At 39.5% G+C, this 21,857-nt stretch overlaps 1 protein-coding gene across 2 annotated transcripts in view; it reads left to right on the top strand.

The window, feature by feature from the left end:
* The first annotated feature begins 7,941 nt into the window (after nucleotides 1-7,941).
* Nucleotides 7,942-21,857, top strand: part of HDAC2 (histone deacetylase 2) — a 29,482-nt gene continuing 15,566 nt past the window's right edge. The window contains exons 1-5 of one of the 2 annotated variants that reach the window (XM_058735021.1): nucleotides 7,942-8,244; nucleotides 17,571-17,683; nucleotides 18,873-18,990; nucleotides 20,592-20,666; nucleotides 21,699-21,837. In XM_058735021.1, coding sequence (XP_058591004.1) covers nucleotides 8,193-8,244; nucleotides 17,571-17,683; nucleotides 18,873-18,990; nucleotides 20,592-20,666; nucleotides 21,699-21,837 — 497 coding nt within the window. In that variant the 5' untranslated portion in view covers nucleotides 7,942-8,192. Of the gene's footprint in view, nucleotides 8,245-9,209; nucleotides 9,345-17,570; nucleotides 17,684-18,872; nucleotides 18,991-20,591; nucleotides 20,667-21,698; nucleotides 21,838-21,857 lie in introns of those variants that run through there. The other variant, XM_058735022.1, reaches the window with a different exon arrangement.

The raw sequence follows: 21,857 nt of genomic DNA, 5'->3' as shown, positions 1-21,857 counted from the left end.
ATGGGGCTGTGAGGTCTGGTACTAATTCAATAAGACTTTTTTTTTTCAGTGTTTATTTTTGAGAGAGAGAGAGTGGGAGCAGGGGAGAGGCAGAGAGAGAGAGACAGAGAGAGAGACTGAGACTGGAGCAGGCTCCAGGGTCTGAGCTGTTAGCACAGAACCTGATGTGGAGCTCAAACTGACAAACTGTGAGTCATGACCTGAGCTGAAGTCAGATGCTTAACCAACTGAGCCACCCAGGCACCCCCAATAAGACTTTTTGTATGGTGCCCTTACAAAAGAGAAGGTTAGGTCACAGACAACACAAAGGGATGACCATGTGAGGACACAGAGAAAAGCCAGCCATCTGCAAGCCAAAGAAAGAGGACTCAGAAGAAACTAAACCTGCCAATACCCTTATCTTAGGCTTCTAGCCTCCAAAATTGTGAGAAAATAAATTTCTATTGTTTAAGCCACTTAATTTATGGTATTGTGTTATTGCAGCCCGAGTAAACTAATACATATGCCCTCAAGGATCTTATAATTTTGTAAAGGTAAATAAGTATGAATAAGAAAAAAATATAGATGCTAACATATAAACTGCACATAGGATGCTGGAGGATAAAGGTGGAGAGTTAGGGAAGAAGGGTTAGGACAATGCTATATGAATTTAGGTATTATTTGTCTTATTTTTAAGTGAGATCTTTTCTTGAGTCAAACCTCATACAAATACTTATTATTTAAGCTTAAGAAGAAATGAAAATGTATTTGGGTAATTAACCTACCATCATAAATGAAATACAATAAAAGTGTATTGGAGGGGAAAGCAAGTGATGGAGGGGAAAGAAAAAAAAAAAATCCAAGCCTCAACAGACTGTTTTTAAAAGTTTTGCCTGAAAGATGCTTTTAACAGACTAATATACCAACAAATGTAAGCATTTATTGTATCAACAGACTATAAAAACTAGCATCAAATTATCCCCGTAAAGCAAGGAGGCAAAATTATGATACCAGGCCATCAGCCATGAACATCCAGTGAAGCACATTTGCCACTAGCTCAACTAAGACCGGAGTCTACAGTAAAAGTTTAATGCTTTACAAAATGAGAAGACATTACTATAGAAAAAAGGACAGCACTAAATAATGCAGTCTGTACCATTATGCGCACTCGGGTGTTGGTCATTGTTACATAAAGGAAGGTGTGGTAATGTCTTGGAGCATGGCAATGCAAAATTTGGATGAAAAAGAAAACAAGGTCACAGGTGCATTATATCTCAATAAAATTAGAAAAAAGAAAAAAATGGTTAAAAGAGAGCAAGAGAAGGTAACCTTCACTGCTGCTGAACAATATCTATTCTAGATTGTCAGCATTCCCTGTCCGTGTTCACACAAAAAAGATACTGAATCTTCAACAATTTGTGATTCTATTTAAGTGCTTTTGATGAATACTTCAACATCTTTGTATTCACATTAGCACAAATGGGATAAAAGCATCTCAATTTTCCTCTCCTAACTAACGATCTGATAGTTTTCCAATAAAACTCATCCAGAGGTAATGTGCTAGGAATTTTTACATGTTCCCCCCTGCTCCACCCATGACTGGAAAGAAGAATCTAGAATTCACTGTAGGCTGGATATATCTGTGGGTTCACAGTATAAGGAAAAATTTCTCATTGCTAACAATGCTTTGGCATTACATGGTCATGAACTGTCAAGCCCTTGAGATTTTATCACATCTTGCAAGTGAGTTAAGTTAACCTGTTAAAGTTTCATGGACTCTGGCTGAAGTCAGGAGATTCCTGGATCAGAGACAAAGTACTTTACTGCTCACAGCATAGAAAAACTGAATGAGCATCAACCCATTTTTTTCAGTTTCTCTTGTCTCCTAAGTCCCAGAAAGAATACGTAACGACCCAGATGACACCTGCACACAGAGTGGGTTGTACTGCAAAAGAGAAACCCGGGACCAAGGGCCCAGATTTCCGAGCAAGCAGCAAGCAAGCCAGTCTCCCTGACCCTGAGAGTGAGCACTTACACATTAGTCATGATATGTCACCTTCCTACTTAGATATCTATGTGACTAGCTACAGAAACTGCTTAGTCTCAGGAGACAGAGAAGTCTTGCAACCTGGCATACTCAGCAAGAATGTACAGGACACTCAGCAAGAATGTGCAGGCCTCTTCTAACAATCCACCCTACGTGTTCTTGACAGAACTCAAACTTTCACATGGATAGATTACCATTAACTACTCTGATTTTTTTTTTTTTCTTTTCAACGTTTTTTTTTTTTTTTTTTTTTTTTTTTATTTATTTTTGGGACAGAGAGAGACAGAGCATGAACGGGGGAGGGGCAGAGAGAGAGGGAGACACAGAATCGGAAACAGGCTCCAGGCTCCGAGCCGTCAGCCCAGAGCCCGACGCGGGGCTCGAACTCACGGACCGGACCGCGAGATCGTGACCTGGCTGAAGTCGGACGCTTAACCGACTGCGCCACCCAGGCGCCCCTAACTACTCTGATTAATCTGACTAGCAGAGGCTTCATTCAATTTGTCTCATATAGCGTTTAATTAAGGCCCTGTCACTGACAGCCAAGCAGCAGGAGGAGACCAATCTGTAGTATTGACCTCAGGCATGCCCCAAGGTTCCTGAAATCCCATAAACCATCGGGTCTACCTTAGAAAGCCACTGGCTTTTTCCCTTATGATTCTGATTTGACCTTTCTACCTGGTCTGAGGCATTAATCCAGTTCAGCTGATGTATTAAGGATGGTTCAAAACCTGCCACCTAGGGTAATTCTATCATCTATAACAACCCTGGCTGGTGAGTTGAGGCAGACCTCACTGCTTTCTAAGGCTTCGGTGGCATCACTGATCACTTGAGCTAAACTCAGGGACAAATTTCTTACCATCTTTTCTAATTGCCTGACATCATCAAGATAATCAACCACAGAGTGCACATAAAGGAGTCAGTTATCCTTCTGGGAAGTTCCTCCAAATAACTAAGGGTGGCCCTGTTTCAAAGAGATCTCCACTGTCATCTGAAACCTATGCAATCTACTGGTGGGTCCTTAAACACTTCAAAGTCTCTTATGACCATAGCTAGGGTGCACATTACTGTGATCTTGGAAGCGGTAAAATTAATACCTGACTTCCATACAAGAAGTATAGTTCTGGGAGTGGACAGGGTATCCCCAGAAATCAAGTATTATTTATTACAACTGTTGGGGATCGCTAGTGGGATCAACCTAAGTCTGAAAACACAGGTTGGCTGTGTCTCCAACATGGTGAAGAAGTGCCCCCACCTGGAGGAAAGCTACACAAGCAGGATACTGTGCAGCCACCTGTCTTTAAACCTACTGGTTGGTATTCAGCCTGCAAGCCCCCCAGTTCCTCTTCATTAACAGGCAATACAGTGGAGGGCCATTTAATTCCCAGTTGACTGTACAATCTGGTCAAATGTTTGCTACCAATTTCCATGGACTTCCCTCAAATTCTGCTGGTTGACAAGGCTCTCATCCTTCCTTTTTAGTAAGCCATGTCTTTATCAGCCCCCCAGTCTCATCACTAAAAACTGTCAAGAAATGTGAAGGGTCTGAGATTTTACACTATTTGCAAGCTAACAAGCTAGACAACCACAGTTTCATAGACACAAGACTCCTGTGCCTAAGGCAAAGGTAATTTATTATTCAAAGCAATAGCAGTGACCAGAGTATAAGTATTATGTTTTGTGCTGTGGCCAAGCCCCAATTCCTACAGGTCATGAGGAAGAGGACCAGATGACACACTTGTAGCGTGTTGCGTTATAGGAGATGAACCCTGAACTTAGAGAACCTGAATCTTTTATAATGGGTAGTATGCGTGCCCTGCCTTTGCCCCAGAGGGAGTCACTTTCTCTTATCTTCCAAAGCTGTTCATTATACAAACATCTTTGAATGGATTGTTTGGAAAAAAGGGCATTTTGGAAAGGGCATTTGGAAGAAAGGGCATCCACTCTCAAGATGTTCAAAACCCAAGGAAAGTTGTCTCTCCACAGAAATCTGTAATTTCTAACTGGAAATCACCAAAAGCCACTAACTCCTAATGCATATTTTACATGAAGTAGGATTGTATCCAACTGCATTTAACAAAGTCCTGACTACAGTGGTTTACCCAAATATTTGTTTTGATATGCCTTTTTTCCCTGCATGTAACCAGAAGTCAGGAGGTGGACAGTCCAGGTCTGGTACAGATATAAATGAGGTCTTCAAGGACCCAGGTCCCACCATTCTGCTCCATGATCCTCATTATTGGGCTTTTCACTCAATGGTCCCAACACACATACTCTACCTCCCTTCGTACAGTTCTGTGCTGAGTAGAGAGAAATAATTATCAGATTTGAAGGAAAGTTAAAAAATTTGAGAGGAAAGATGAAGAATTAAGATACAAGTGTTGGGTGATTGGGAGACACTAGCAAATACATTTTCCCAGATAAAGCATGGGTATAGAATTTTTCTAGAAAATGTGTGTAAGTAGATGGGCTGGATGAAAGTAATACTATGTTTTAAGGGACAGAAGCAAAGCACCCATCAGCTAAGAAGCTAAGAGGGGTGACATGGAAAGTGTAATGCAACAGAATAATTTAGTAGATAAGCTATGATTCAAAAATCTATTTTTAATAAAAATGGGAAATTTAAAATTTTATTACACAAATGCACAGCTCAAATAGCACAATAATGTTTCATTATTTGGTGCTACTGTTCAGATTAATGAGTTATAGCTTATAGTACTGGGTAAAAATAGGAACCATGTTTCTAGGGAAATCAAAATTCAGCTTGAGGCTGGTTTAGTTTGTGACAGCACCCTCATGTTAGTAATTCTACTTCTCTACCTTCTGTACTACCTTATGGAATTGCTACATAGAATTTAACACCAAGAAATCTAAATTTCCCTTAGAGTAGAAACAAGCTTATATGAACAATTCTTTTATAGTAACTAAAAATTAAACTATCTGCTGCAGTTGGTAGCAGGGTTTCATTTTTAGCATAAACTGAGACAATTGTTTTCTGGGTTTTTTTTAAACAATCGGTTTCTAAATAATCTAAATAGTTTCTAGTCAATCAGTTCTAAATAGTCAAAATAATCCAATTACGTTTAACAGATCCTTTCATTGAATAATCTCAAAGTACTAAACATCTTCAAGATTATAAAGATATGTCCATGGAGACGAAGTAGAAACCAAAGAAAAATAGTTTAAGAATAAAGACAATCCTCCAGGCCCTTGGGTGGCTCAGTTGGTTGAGTGTCCAGCTGTGGCTCAGGTCAGGATCTCGTGGTTCTGAATTCAACCCCACATTGGGCTCCCTGCTGTCAGTGAGGAGCCTACTTTGGATCCTCTCTCCCCCTCTCTCCCTGCCCCTCCCCCTGCAAATAAATGAACATTTAAAAAATAATGTAAAAAAAAAAAAGAATAAAGACAATCCTCAATTACACATTCTATGAATTAACCTTGTTCTCAACTTGTTTCCTTCTCCTATATATTGTCTAAAACTTTTTATTTATTTTTGAGAAAAAGAGACAGAGACAGAGTGTGAGAGGTGGAGGGGCAGAGAGAGAGAGAGAGAGGGAGACAGAGAATCCGAAGCAGGCTCCAGCCTCTGAGCTGTTAGCACACAGCTGGACATGGGGCTTGAACTCACAGACCGCAAGTTCATGACCCGAGCCAAAGATGGATGCCCAACCAACTGAGCCACCCAGGCACCCAAAAGACTTTCTTTTCTCTGATGGTAAAAAAGGTTTGTGAGAGATGAGTTTGAATACAGTAAATGAAATTAGAGTTTGTCAATTCTGATAGAATGTTTGATAATCTATAGTTCATTATGACGTTTAGGCACATAATTCACTTGGTCAGCTCTTGCCACTGGGTAAGAAAGATATCCTTCTCCAATGCTAGTTTCTAAGGGTAAAATAATTTGCTTCAATTAGTTTAAAATTATTAAATAATAAATAACATAACAAGTTCCTCAACAGTTAAGATATATGCCCAGGCTCATCTCACACATTCAAAGCTAAATGCTGTGGATGCAAACAATGATTATTATTACCAGTATTGTAATAACAATCATAATAATCCCTTATATTTACCAAGTCCTCACTGTTTAAAAACTATCCCATATTAACTTTCTTATTTGAGCCACTCAGTATTCATATGAGGAAGTATTCTTTAAGTGATCCTGCCTCATTTTACAGATAAGGCAATTCAGACCAAAAAAAGTTTAAGTGACTTGCCCCATGTCATAGGCACAGAGATAACATTGCATGCAAAGCAGACATAGTCCTTCCTCTGGCTAACCTCTATTCTAATCAGAAGTTAAAAGAAGTTGTGAGCTATCTTAACGTGGTGTTGAGCTAGAGCAGTACTAGTCCCAAGAACTACAAAGAAAGACTTGGGGTCAAGGAGGTAGGTAGAGTCAGGGAAATTTTCCTGAAGTAAATAAAGTCTCATTTCAGACTTCACTATGCTGAATCTGAGAAGAATATTAGTTTTTGCTCAGAATCTACCAAGTTGATTTTGGACTTGATAGAGTAAAACTTTAAAGTCAATACCTTGTAATTAACCTTAAGCCAATGTTTCTCACACTGTGGTTCTTGTACCAAATGCATCAGTTACCTGGTATGCTTGTTAAAAATACAGACTTGGGAAAAGGGGTTACTCTGGACTTTTCTTAAACTTCTTGGGGTGAGATCCAGGAAAATTGCTTTTTTAAGTATAAATACCTTGAGGATTTTGAAGTCAATAGCAAAATCAAGAAGATATTTTTGGTAGTGGCTCCAAATGGCTCCTGCTTCAATAAGGCCTTTTTTTTTTTGGTGAGGCTATGGAAGAGTGTGTATTCGTGTATTCGGGTATTTGGGAGAAAATTGTACAAGATATAGTTGGAATAAGAGTGCTACACTGTAGACTGTCAGAAGCCCCCACCCCTTACAATGCAATGTGGTTGGCTTACAATAGGTGCTTGACAAATGTTTGTTGACCTATTGATCAGACACAGGTATTTATCGCTTCCATGAGTTTTGAAAGTGTTTTAGCATTCTGCTCCAATCTTCTAGGGTCCAAACAGCAGCAGCAGTATGGATATGTGGATTGGGGGGGGGGGGGGGGGGGGAGACTGAATGAATTCAAACCCTGGATCATCAACAGTGGAGACGACCAAGTACCTTACTAAAGAAGAAATAGGAATAATACTTACATCTCAGCGTTTGGGGGAGTCTTAAATGGCCTAACAGGTAGCTTTTATAAATAGGTTTCAATGAAAATATTATAAGTGCAAATGCTTAGCACTGTGCTTTACGCCCTGATGTAAATGCATTCTATAAATACTCATTCAAAACCAGGCAGTACTGTACTACTTATTGTCTGTATTAGGTCCCCTTAACAGGTCGCAACCTCGGAGCAATTATCAACAAAAAATAAAGAATAAATGAACAAACGAGAAACCTGAGGCGACCCGGCCCAGGGACCATGGGCTGCAGCCCGGCGTGTTCGAAGAGGCCGGAAGGGGTGCAAGAGTGGTCTCTCCCCGCCCGGTTCCCGGCACGTGGTCCGCTCGGGCGGGAGCTTCGCGACAGTGGGGGGAGGGGAGCGGCGTGGGACGACGCGGAGGGGGTCTAGGCGGCCAAGACTATGGTTGGGGAGGCGCGACTGCGCAGACTCCGAATAGGCGCAACCACTGTGCGAAGATTGTGAGGGGGGGAGCGCTCACCCGGCGCGACACTCCCTTTAGCTACTTGTGGAGTGATAGCCTGACTATTTTTCTCGTTTCACGACTGCATTTGGCGCCGCTCTCCACAAGTTATTCATCATTAGCAGGCCTCTTATCTCAAGGCTGACAAGGTTTCTTTTTCTAGTCGGATCCCTCTTTCCCCCCCGTGAAGGCCACAGTGGGCGCGTCCCACCTCCCCTCGGCCTCCGGAGGTGGTTTGGCTGCCCCCTCCCCCTCCCCAGTGTCGCGAGTTGGCGCCGCTGCCACCCCCCGCTCCGCGCTCTCGGCCCCTTGGCCGGGCGGTACCGAGTCCTCCCGGCACCCCCTCCTCTCCTCCCTTCGGCTGGCCCTTCCCCGCGGGACTGCCACCCCCACCTTCGCCCCAGCCCTTTTCTTTCCCCGCCGAGCCGCGGCGGCAGCAGCAGCAGCAGGAGGAGGAGCCGGAGCCCGGAGGCGGCGGTGGCCGGGGAGCCCATGGCGTACAGTCAGGGAGGCGGCAAGAAGAAAGTCTGCTACTACTACGATGGTGAGAGGCCGGGACGGCGGCAGGGTGGGCGGGCAGGGCTGGGGAGCCAGGCCGGGAGCCGAGCCGGACTCCGCGGCCGCCGAAGCGAGTGGGCGCCGGTGCTGAGGGGTGGGAAGGAGGAGGGACCGACGTCTGGCCGCATCTTAACCCATTCCCGACCCGACGCCGTCAGGGGGAGCCCCTCCGCGGCGAGCGGCCCCCGCCGGCTCTGCGGCGGGTGCCAGGTGGACGCCCCCCTTTTCCCTCTTGCCGCTCTCCCTCCGGCTGTAAGGTCCGCCGCCCTGAAGGCGGCCGCCTGTAGGACGGCGCCGGCCTACCCTGCCTCGGTGGAGGTGGCCAAGGGGATGGTCCGGCCTCTCGCCTCTCTTGACCGCCACTCGCGGGAACGGAGGTGTTGGGGGACCCTGCTCCGGCCCCCGACCCCTCCCCCCCCGGGTCAAAATATCTACCCCGGCCCAGACTTCACACAAAGCCCCGCGGCCGCGAGAGCCCCGCCCCCAGTCCCCGTCCCTCCCCCCCCCCCCCCCCCCCCCGGTCGCGGCTCGCTCCCGCCCCGCCCCTCCCTTCCTCTTCGTCTCTGGCGGGCCGCAGTGTCTGCTCCTTTCTCCGCCTCCAGCTTCACCCCGGACCCCTCGACCGGGTCGCGGCTGGCGAGTAGTTACTGAGGGTGGGGGCCCATGGACGCCTTGGGGCACACTCACTCCTCCGTTTCGCCGGGGCTCCATCCCTCTCCTTTGTTCGCCCGGTGCTTTCAGCGCCACTTTCTCAGGATTCAAACGAAAAGGCTTCACTTCCTCGAAAAAAATCGGGGTTTTTCGAGTTTGAGGTAGTTAGTCTTCGCGGGAAATATGACGGTGCTAGGGAGACGTGGAACTGTTACTGCTTGTGTTCGTGGATCAGACTCGATGGGTCCTGGCTTGCCTCTGTGAGAGGCGGTTACCACCCACTTCTTTGTTGCTCTTTGTTCGATCAGGAAATACACCCTGCTTTGGAGGTTTAGGAGAGCATTGGCATCTTGCTTGTGAAAGCTGTTACTAGGTGGTGGGAGTTTGGGTGTAGGAAAACTTTGAGGAGTCGTGCGGAAAGTGCTGAATAATCAGGTAAGCTTGAGCTTGCGGCACAGTAAAATACGAAAATCAGATAGCTTAAATTTTAGGGGTTCTCCCATTTGAAATTTGAGCAGAGACGTTACACAAAGACATTAATGGCAAATAGTTTCTCCTGGATTATTCTCCACAGAAGGATTTTGAAAAGTTAACAAAGAAGCTAGGCTCCGTGACCTGCTATTTGATGTGTCTCAAGCAGTACAAATCTTGAAAGTTGTTTCCTACAAGTGGTGTATTGTTTGTATTACAAAATCTTAGGTGGAACCAGACCTTAGAGATCTGGTTCAGAATGAAGCTGATTTTAATTTGAAAATGGCCATACCATATTACTTCATTTAGCAAAGATGAATCTTTTAATGCCTGATCATATAAAATGACCATATAAAATGTGTCTTTGGGGGAAAACTTCAGATCATACAGAAGAAATCTAAATTGTTTGATGTTTGATGGCTAGTACTAAGTAGTTAACAGCTGTGATATAAAACATTTTTTGAGAGTATTGCATATATGTGTAATACAAATTGAAATTATGCCATCCTGGAGGGGTAGAGATAGGAGTACATTTTAATTTTAATATGAACTATATTTCTTAATGATCAGTCTTTAAAAATTGATGCATATTTTGAGTCACTGGCAGAGCCCTTGCTCTCCATTCCCTGATCAAATTGGAAAGTAAATAACCATATGTAAATTAATTTTTAAAATGATATTGTTTCTAAGGTTTAAAAAGCAGGGGAAACTAGTGCTAAGGCTCTTCCTGCAGCTTAGTTGCTATTGACAGTGATAGGCTCTAATGAAGCTGCTTATAACTTCTTGTCATCAGACTTGAATTGTAGAAGCAGGAAGTACACTTAAGGAGCAGTTTTCAGAACAGCTGTTTGTTTCTGGGTCCATTTGTGATGAGCCTTTGCTGAGGGAATGGGATGCCAAGGGCAGGATGCGGGGCTTGATAGGTAGAGTGGAAATAATCAAGTCTCATGAGTATCACTTATTTACTGTATACCATTCAACTGCTTTACCTGATGACCAACACCAGTTGTGTAACTGAGTTTTTGGAAATCTAAGGCTCTTGCCTCATTTTTAGAATGGAATTTTTGGTTGCTTTCATTTGGAATTTTCTTTGGATTTTTGTCGGGGGTGGGGGGAGCTAATAAAATGTTTTGGAGAAACTATTAAGTTGGCTGGGTATCATTATGCTAATTATTAGTACGTGATAGCATATATACTAAGCTTTGAACAATTAATTCAAAAAGCTTACATTTTCATTGTCCCCCAAATCCTATTTTGTCAGCTTATAAAGGTAGTGGTAATTTTTCTTTTTCTAATTGTGAGGAAAGAGAAAGGTAAAGTAGCTTCTGCACCAAAGAATGGGGAGACTTGGAGGTATACAACATGGATTGGATTGAAACGAAAAATCTGCTCGCCTAAATTAGCTGCTTTTAATGTGTTGGTAAAGAGAGTAGAAGACAGGAGTGAAGCGAATTCTAAACCATAGGAATCCTATGTTTAGGCTTAGTGGGACCATTAGGCACACTCTTTGCAACACAGAGAGAATATCTAGCAAATGAAAGAGACTTCTTGAAGACATGTATTTTTCTCTGTATGCTTTATAGTGTTCAGTATTATACCCTTTAGATGGCTGGAACGCTGGTTCCAGGTGAACCTTCAGGCATTGATGGATGAGGTATCCTTAAACCTTTGAGGAAACTGCAGCAATTGTTGACCCATGCCTCCAAAGTTTCCAAAAACTCCCTTCTAAATCTTGGTATTCTTGTATGTACTACAAGATTATCAATACTATGTAAAGTGACATAACTGGTTGCTGAGATCCCTTCTGACTTTAAAATGATGTGATTTCTGTACTTAAATGTAATTAGCAAACCAAGCTGTGTTAACGGCCTTGTCTGTGATACTCACATTTATTTTATTTTTTTAAGTTTACTTATTTATCTTGTGAGAGAGAGCCCACGCAAGCAGTGGTGGGGCAGAGAGAGAGGGAGAGGGAGAATCCCAAGCAGGGTCCCTTCTACAGAGCCATATGTGGGCCAGATCATGGCCAAATCAAGAGTCAGACACCTAACCACTGAGCCAACCAGGTGCCCCACAATGCATTTATAACACTTTATCTAGAAATGTTAAATGTGCTTTGTTTTGAATCAAGCTTTAGGCCAATCACAGTTAGTGCCTATTTTACAATGTATGTGATATAATAGGGTTGTATATATATGTCATTTACATAATTGTCTGTATAGTGCTCTGTGCTCTGTTTTTTCCTCTTGATAGTGTGCATCAGAATTTTTGGAGACAAGTGGTTCAATGAAAAGCATGCGCCACTATACAAAGATAGAATATAAAAGTTATCAAGATTGCACCTCCCAGGATACTCATAAGAATTCTGTTTGGCAGCCAACTATTCACAGATTTGTTTAGACTTTTATTTGTAACAGTGGTGCCAAAGCCTTTTGTTAGATAGATAGCCTTTAATAAAACGGCATGGGTTCTTTGCTGTAGTATAAATATTATCTGTAAAATAGGTAATTATTTTTTCTAAAACAGGTTATCAGCAAATCAGAGTACTGAATGAATTACAACAGCAGTTCATAAATGCCAGTAGTCCTAATTGCACATCACTATTTAGACCTAGTACTGTGTAATATTTAAATAAAACAGTTTTTCTTATACTTGGGTCCTCTTCCCCCAGCTATTCTTTACTACTCATTTCTTTAAAATTTCACCTTATGAGACTTTTCCCTATTACCTTAATCCTCATTACTGATTTTTTCCCTATTATACTCATGCTGTTTATATCACCTGAATTTTGTCCACCTCACTGAATACAAGCTTTGTGAGGACAGAGTCTTGTCTGTTTTGCTTATGTCTATGCCTCCATCATGTAAGTAAAAGTTAAAGGTTTTTTAAATTATTGATGAATAAATGATCAGTACCTTATTTTTGTGGATAGAGCGCTTTCATATAACATTTTCTTTGCTTCTTAAAACCATTCTGAGTTATAGACAGGTAAAATGAGTGGCATTTTGTCTATATTACATTTGAACATAGATTCGTATCCCTGTTTGACTCAGTCCACTCCTTATCCTTTACCACATTGACTGGTTTTAATGTCCAAGAAGAGGTCAAAACCTGGTACCTAAAAGATTTTTCTTTTTTCCTTTGGTGACGCAACAGTGGACCTCCTTAGGCTCCTACAAAAAAAAGGGTGGGCCGGGGGCTTCCTCTTACAAAACAAAGTATTAGTAATTATTTTTCTTAACAAAAACTTGTAAATGCTTCGGTTGATAAGTATTTAAGGAGATAGTTGGAATTGGTAATCTCTTAGAGAATGATAATAGCATTGAAATATGAATGAGATCAGATTTAAAAGTTTAATAAGGATATTTGTACTGGTTAATAAGTCCTGTTCCTCTCTATTTCCATAGCAGTTGGCTTATACTTGTTTATGAAAGCCCATAGACATATCAAATGGGTTTAATATTTGTGTGCCAGGTAGACAAAAGATTATTTAAGTCCTAAGAAGGAAATAAAAGCTGTATACCTAAGTGTGGACCTTTGCAGGCTGTTCAGACAAGGAAGGCCTGAAGGAAGAGAATGGGCCAGTTTTAAGAGTTTTCCTATGAGGACACATGGGTGGCTTAGTGGCTTAAGCATCTGACTTCAGCTCAGGTCATGATCTCTTGGTTTGTGGTATTGAGCCCCCCGTCGGGCTCTGTGCTGAGCTCTGGAGCCTGCTTCAGATTCTGTGTCTCCCTCTCTCTCTCTGCCCTTCCCTGTTCATGCTCTGTCCCACTCTTTAAAAAATAAACATTAAAAAAAAAAAAATTAAGGAAAAAAGTTTTCCTATGTAGTACATTGCAAACTACAAAGGCCAAGTAAGTTAGGATTTGGCACACTAAACAAAAGGGAAGATGTAGGGGAACCATGGGATGCCAAGGCAAGGTAGTAAAGGGCCAGACCACGCAAGACATGTACTAAGAGATTTTAACTTTGTTCAGGGAATAGAAAACCACTGAAGGTTTTTAAATAGAACTTTATTTATTTTATTTTATTTTTTTTAACGTTTATTTTATTTTTGAGACAGAGAGAGACAGAGCATGAACAGGGGAGGGTCACAGAGAGAAGGAGATACAGAATCTGAAACAGGCTCCAGGCTCTGAGCTGTCAGCCCAGAGCCCGACGCGGGGCTCGAACCCATGGACCGTGAGATCATGACCTGAGCCGAAGTCGGACGCTTAACCGACTGAGCCACCCAGGCGCCCCTAAATAGAACTCTTTAAGTGGAAAAAGGATGGTAAAGAGTGATGAATTGAAGACTGAAAGCAAGAATTGAATGTATGTTGGTCCACATAAAATATCATGGTTGTGGCTGACAGAAATGGACACATTTAAGAGAGGTTTTGAGAGTAAAAAAAACTTGTTGGTGGATTGGAAATGGAGCTGGAACTGGTTAATGGTGATACAGAATAAAGGATGATTCCTAAGTTTCTATCTAGATGGTACAGATTAGGTGACTCATTCCTAAGAGAAGAAGATTTTTAGAGCAGTCCTCTTGTTCACTGACTTGTCCAAGCACCTAGAAAAGTGCCTGGCACATGGTAGTCTCTTGATTTTGTTAAATGAATGAATGAACTTGAGAAGCTCCTGATACTTAAAGGTTGGTGGAGGAGTGGTTATGGGGTAGGAGTAAAGTCCAAGAGAGCAGTTTATGGAAGCCAGTGGCCAGTGTGTTAAAGATAGTGGACTAAGCAGTATGTGGAAGATGAAAAAATTAATATTTATAATCATTATTCTGCATATTGTGAATCTTCACACATTTTTTTGCTGCAAAAGTATTAATGTTTGATTATAGGCTGCTGTGTAGATCCCAGGATATCACATAATATACAACAGATGTAACAACTACATTTATAAAACCTGAAAAAAAATCTTAAATACATCTAGTCTCAAGTAGTTTAGGTGAGAGTGTAGATCTTAGTAGCCATTTTGTTCTGATAGCTTCTTTTGAAGAGTGAACAGTTGCTAAAATTTTGCAGATAAAATGAATTCTTTGTGAGGATTTCTTCATGTTGACGATTAAAATTTATTGTATTCAGGGAACCACCTTGAGCTAATTTTTCTGATGTTTGCTTCATTGGTAAAGCATTTTTATGTATTTTGATGAAAATCAAGATAACATTTAAAATGTCCAAATTGCGGGGCACCTGGGTGTCTGGGTTGGTTAAGCATCCGACTTCAGCTCAGGTCACGATCTCACGGTTTGTGAGTTCGAGCCCCGCGTCGGGCTCTGGGCTGATGGCTCAGAGCCTGGAGCCTGCTTCCGATTCTGTGTCTCCCTCTCTCTCTGCCCCTCCCCCATTCATGGTCTGTCTCTCTCTGTCCCAAAAATAAATAAACGTTAAAATAAAATGTCCAAGTTGCATTACTTCACCACTTAGATGAGTGGAATTTGTAGGTTCTTAAAACTAAGAAAAGACATTTTATGTTTATTGAAAAGTGGATGGCTACAAAGCAGCCTTGAGAGAATTTTGAGATATGGGATTAAACCAGAAAGAATTGGGAGATGGTTCTTTTATTAACCCCTTACATTTTGGGGGAATTCTTGATAAACCAGTTAATACTTATCTTTGGCTTGGTTGCCCTTGTGGACATGTGTCATTTAGGTAGGGGGCACATATTTTTGATGGGTCTGGGGCGCCTAAATTGTAGCAGAGAAAACTTGTTGAAAGCTACGTATATTCATACAAAATTGGAGGACCCTATATTGGTAAAAAAGCGATGGATTAGATAGGTAGTTTCTTATATTCATTTTCTTGAAATTAGTGAAGACCCTAAACCTTTACCATATTATATCCTTTCCTAGCCAGGCTTTCCCCTACCATTTCTACTGACTGTAAATGTCATTGCTCTCCTACTAGCTACTGCTTAAAGATGGTCTGCGTTGTTCTGCCCACATTTGACTCTAGCTCTTCTAGCTTGGCAATATTACTGGACTCAGCTGCATCTCACATTACTTCACTATAGGAACAATAGTAATAATAAATAGCTACATCATAGGGTTAATTGACAAGATTAACAGATAATAATGTGAAGTGCTTAGAATTGTACCTCCTAGTAAGCACTCAATAAATGTTCATTGCTGCCATCATTTTTTTTTCAAACATGCTTGCTGAGAAATTGCTACTGTAGTCACCCTTCTGTAGGTTATTGGCATCTTTCCTATTATTAGATTATTAGTGGCTTTCCATTGGACTCTCAGTATGTCTATAACTAGAGTTATTTGGTCTTAAAATATAATAGATGTTAGAGACATCTCATCTTAGTAAATCTAACCAAGTGTTTGGAAGTTCTCTGAAGACGAGTTTCTTTATTCTTATTCTCATGGTCTCTTGGTAGTGATAACTTAGAAGTAACCTCCCTTGCATTAATTTGGGTACGTGGTGCTTTGTGATTCTAGCGGGCTTTCCATACCTCAATTTCTTGAGACCAGGTTGCTTTCAAGGAAGTATGTGTGGTGCCAACCATGTAGAACTGAGCTTTATAGTATATCCTTGTAAAGGTAGTTTATTTCATACATGGCCTCTGAATTGTGATATATATATGCAGAGGAATGTTACATATCCCCATAGTCTTCCTTAGCTACTTGTCTGTATTGTCTTAGCTTTGTTGTTGGCTCTTGGTTTAAGAAAGGTGGCTTTCCCTTTAAATGACTGTGTATATGTTGTTTTCGGAAGAGAGTTTGTATTGAAAATGAGTTAAGTAAATTAGTGTTACAATACCAACAAAATAAAACAGTAGTAGTATTTAGAAATAGGTATGTTATGAAAATAGGCCCATTATAAAACAGGAATGTTTGTCCTGGAGTATTATCAAATACATGGAAGAGAGAAATGCAAGTTTTTGAGTTCTCAGTTTACATTAAACCAAAAAAGGTGGGGGCACCTGGGTGACTCAGTCAGTTAAGTGGCCGTCTTCAGCTCAGGTCCTCAGAACCTGGAGCCTACTTCCAATTCTGTCTCTCTCTCTCTCTCTCTCTCTCTCTCTCTCTCTCTGCCCCTCCCCTGCTTGCTCTGTGTGTGTGTCTCTCTATCAAAAATAATAAACATTAAAAAAAAGTTTTTAACCAAATGTGTATATTAGGATTTTGGAAGATTTTTTTGATCCTGAAGATAGAGAGGGAAATGGTATTCTTTATCCCTAGCTTTTACATAAACTCATGTTGAAGTGATTAACTTCAAGCCATTAAAGTCAGCTTGACTGTCCTAACAAAATTTCGGAATTATTTATTTAAAGACTAGAATTGATACTAAAATAATTTCTAATTTAATACAGTCTGTTGCAGAAAGTGCTTGTTACATTAAAAAAATAGTATATTTTTAGAGGTTTCCTTAATATTTTTATTATAAAACCACTAGGTCTTTACCTAAAAGTATTGATTTTATTGAAATTTGATAGATGAAAATCTGGTTTTGGTGTTACCTGCTCATTTTAAAATAGACCTTATGTATAAGTTTTAAAACGTTGGTATATAAGATGTCATGGAAAGGTAGGCTGGCAGTTACAACTTTTAATCATTAAGAATGAGACAGAATATCCTTTCTACCTTAAAAAATGTCATGAGTATGTGTGTCTCATCAGAGCAAAATTTTATTTACGATCTAAATTTCATTTACCAAAAATTTCTCTTATAAACTGTGATAAGGATGTATGTGGAATGTTTTAACCCACATAATTCTAACTCTAAAGGATTTCTGGAATGCCAGTAAATATTCAGGAAGTAATTGCTGTAAAATCTTTAAATAATAACAGTGAAACTCCGCGAATTTACATTAGGCATCTGAACTTGCCAGTGAATATGAAAAGTAATTATCAATTTAAGTAACAAAAACCACTTTTGTAAGTCATTACAGAGTATTTTATTTGGACTAATCCTAAATAAGACATTTTGGTAAGCTGAAAATCAGAAAGCTTCCTTGCCTTAATCTATAAATAAGCATAACATATACTAATGGAGTTATCACATGTAAACGTGTACATAGTATCTTGGTTTTCTAATATAATTTGAAAGTTGAAAAATCCAAAATCATCATTTAAGGTTTTAAATCTTATTTGGGTGATAAATGCCTGCTACTGATAAACCTACATAAATTTAGATTGTGAAGATTCTCTTGTTCGTATTATTCAGTTGATGTTGTTTTTCTATTTTAGGTGATATTGGGAATTATTATTATGGACAGGGTCATCCCATGAAACCTCATAGAATCCGCATGACCCACAACTTGCTGCTAAATTATGGCTTATATAGAAAAATGGAAATATATGTGAGTATACCTTTTGGTAAATATTCAGCAGTGATTTTATTTTTTAATCTGCCCTGAAACTTTATTACTCCCTTTGGAGGGCATTTAGCAGATGAAAAAGTCTGGAAGAAAACAGAAACTCCTTTTTGTTTTATTCTTCAGAGAAAACTGGGAGTGTGGGAACTGTAGCCTCTCTTTTCCCTGCTCCTCCACTACTTTTAAAAAGTTTCCCATATCCCACCTTTTCACATTCTGGAGAACAACTCAGTTTAGCATACTAAATATTTTTGTTACTGTAGTGGTTGACCTGGCTGTGCTGCTGAAGAGTTGACCTGGGACTATTACGGAAGAATTATGTAGAAAATTCTAGAAAATTGGCATATGGAACAATGTGTTAGTGGATGTGCAGAATATAAATAACATTTAAGATACAACTGCTTTAAATGTTTTTGCACTGATGGGAGTATATATAAACAAATGTAAGACACAATTCTTGTCTATCTGGGGAGAAAAGAAAGACTTGAAGCAGTTAACAGTGTTGGGGGTGTGTGTATGTATGTGTGTACATATATGTGTGTGTGTGTGTGTGTGTGTGTGTATACGTGTATATGTATGTATGTACGTATGTATATATGTGTATATATATATGTATGTATATACACGAGTTATTTTCTTTGAAATATAAACATTAGAGGAGAGGATTGGATAAGACTATCTGGAAGCCTTCTGGGCTTCTGGGAGAAGTGTGTCATAAATAAAATTGAGCTCTTGGGCACAAGGATAATTAAGATAGGCAAAGGAAAGGAAGAGAGATTCTGAACAAAGACTTAAAATTGAGATTGAGTCTCATTCTCACTGTATGCAGAGCAGGTTTATGATAGAAGGTTTGTGACGGAAAATGAAAGAAAGTGTTTCTGAACATGGATTCGGTAAGTGTTGAGCCATTTCTACTAAAATAAAAGGAGTGATTAATTTATAGTTGGGGCCAGACCTGTCTAATGCTTTTAAAGGAGTAGAAATTAGCTTCAGAATTGATACGGTTTCCTAAAAACACACATTTATAAATTTGGATTAGCTTTGAAATTTATTTTCTTCTGGCCAGCCTAATTTCTTTTAGAGGACGGTTAGGGGAAATTGTATATTTTGTGTTTGATAATTCTCATATAACCAGTTGTAATTCCACAATTCTGACATTTGGTTTTCTTCACAGAGGCCCCATAAAGCCACTGCTGAGGAAATGACAAAATACCACAGTGATGAGTACATCAAATTTCTACGTTCAATAAGACCCGATAATATGTCTGAGTATAGTAAGCAGATGCAGAGATGTACGTTTCTGTGCTAAAAATATATGCTAGTATTGATAAGTGTAAATGAGTATTTTTAGAAGCTTATAATTAGAGTTATCCAAATCTAGGTATTCTGCCTGATCTAAATATTATTTTAATTATTGGTTTGAGAAGTCAATGTAAAAATATTAAAGCTACTTTGTAAAAAACAAAAGCAAACTCTACTTGAAGCCTATTGATTTGCCAAACTGCCAAAGAGCTATTTGGTGTTCCTCTACTCTTTGTTTTGGTTAACTTTGGGAGAATGGGTATTAGTGGGAAGACTTTGTTCCCTTGCTGTTTAAAAAAAGTAATTATACTTTGATTGGTCTTAGCCTAGTATATATATCTCATTTTCTTTGTGTGCTTTAGTTAATCTGGATTGTAATATATAATCTGTTCCTTCCCATTGTTAGTGACACTTTTGATTTTCTTCTATAAAGCATTTTATAGATAAAAAGTATTTTATTAGTGATCGGTTGGCTTGAAAGTGTAATGCAAAGTGTCATCCTAGAATGATTGCCAGAGTTTTTTAAACCTTGTTAACTGGAGTTCATTCTTATCAGTGTTTTTATTAATCAATTTTAGTGATGATTTTTTTTTAATGAACAATTTCAATAATGCTAAATTAAGTGTAGTTGTTAGACATCTCATACATTTATAGAACTTTGTATACATTTCTACTATCGATTATTTATTCAGTAAAATGCTGTAATGTAAATAGAACATACTATTTATACATTTTTTTTGATGGAGATTTAGGCTTAAGATTAAAAGTCATGAGTAGATGGGACAGATGAATTAACAGGATTGATTTATTAATACATAGTACTGAATTATATTATGATTATGATTATATCTGAGCAGTAAGAAACTAAAATTTATTCATTGTAGTGTTAGATTAAGGATATATATACAAAGCTATGTAAAATAATTACCCTTACTTTTGAAGAAGTTGTAATTTGAGAGGTGGGGAGAGACTTGAGAATGGGTTATATACATATATGTCCCTTTTATCCTGTCTGTACTAAGGAACTAAATATATTGCAGTGTGTCATGTATCTGTAGGTGTTGTTTTCTCGTGCTTTATTTACTCCTTTCTTCTACACCCTGGCTGTTATGAACTTAGTTAATTCTTCTCCTTTGAGATGGGGTAGGCAACCTGCTGCTTTATCTTTTTAGTACTCGCTAAAATATAGTTCAAAGTTATGGATAGTCTGTGCATGTAAGGAATTGTAGAGAGAGTAAATTATAAAGGAATTAAAGTTGCTTCAATTTTGTAGAATCTTAATTTATTGAATATTTGAGGAGAAATGCCTAAATTTAAGTCTGTGTTTTAATTAAATCAAATACGTTTTATATTTTGATTGCTACTGATTTTTTGGTAATAGAGTAAAGATGTTCTACAAATAATCCTGGTAAGATTTGATGGTGGTGTTTCACATATAATGCTTTAATTACCTTGGATAAATGATATATTTTTAAGTAACAAACTTTAGCTTTCTACCAAGATGTTTTATGATTGCATCAAATAAAGTTTTTATAAGAAAAAGTTTCATTAATTCACAGAAGGGCTTGTAACTGAAATCCATCTTTCACAGTTAATGTTGGAGAGGATTGTCCAGTGTTTGATGGACTCTTTGAGTTTTGTCAGCTCTCAACTGGTGGCTCAGTTGGTAAGTGTCCTGATTCAGATTTAAAAATTGGCTTAGGGGCACCTGGGTGGCTCAGTTGGTTAAGCGTCCAACTCTTGGTTTTGGCTCAGGTCAAGATCTCACGGTTTGTGGGTTGAAGCCTTGCGTCAGGCTCTGTGCTGGCATCACAGAGCCTGCTTGGGATCCTTTTTCCCCCTCATCTGCTTGTGCTCGCTCTCTCAAACTTAAAAAAAATGACTTAAACTTAGTATGTATCTTTTGGGTTATTTGTTTAGAGCAAAAGTTTTAATGGTAGTGGATTTTAATAACAAAAAAGTAGTCTGTATGTTTATAATAGAGTACAGTTGTCTTTAAAAACCCCTGTGTTTGGGGCACCTGGCTGACCCATTGGGTAGAGCATGTGACTCTTGATCTAGGAATCATGAATTCAAGCCCCACATTGGGTGTAGAGCTTACTTTGAAAAAAAAATAAGTAAAGGTAGTTAATTCTTTCTTTAAAAATCAGTCAATGAATTCCCCATGTTTTATGGTCATAATGATTTGAAGTTTTCAGTTTCTTACTGCTATTATATTTTCACTTAGAGATTTCTCTCTTCTGCCTCGCTAGTTACCAATTTCCATATATACCCTTATTTAATCAGATCACAGCTATAGGATAATATTTATCTAAGGAGGGGCGCCTGGGTGGCTCAGTCGGTTAAGTGTCTGACTTTGGCCTAGGTCATGATCTCACAGTTTGTGAGTTTGAGCCCCACGTCAGGCTCTGTGCTGACACCTTGGAGCCTGGAGCCTGCTTCGGATTCTGTGTCTTCCTCTCTCTTTCTGCCCCTCCCCAGCTCATGCTTGCACTTTGTCTCTGTCAAAAATAAATAAACTTAAAAAATATATATATTTATCTAAGAAAAAATTGCTGTTTGTGCCCTAGACAATGATCCTTATATTTTTGTAATTTTAAGTTCTTTTATACATGGCATATTCTATATAGGGCTTTTGTCTAGTTCTACTGTTTTTTATTTTAAACACTTTCAAAGTCTACCCTGTCTGGTTTTTTAGCTGGAGCTGTGAAGTTAAACCGACAACAAACTGATATGGCTGTTAACTGGGCTGGAGGATTACATCATGCTAAGAAATCAGAAGCATCAGGATTCTGTTATGTTAATGATATTGTACTTGCCATCCTTGAGTTACTAAAGTAAGTTAATTTGTGTTATT

Source organism: Neofelis nebulosa, chromosome 6 (assembly GCF_028018385.1).
Source record: "Neofelis nebulosa isolate mNeoNeb1 chromosome 6, mNeoNeb1.pri, whole genome shotgun sequence".
Lineage (NCBI taxonomy): Eukaryota > Metazoa > Chordata > Mammalia > Carnivora > Felidae > Neofelis > Neofelis nebulosa.
This window is presented reverse-complemented; position numbering and strand designations above follow the sequence as displayed.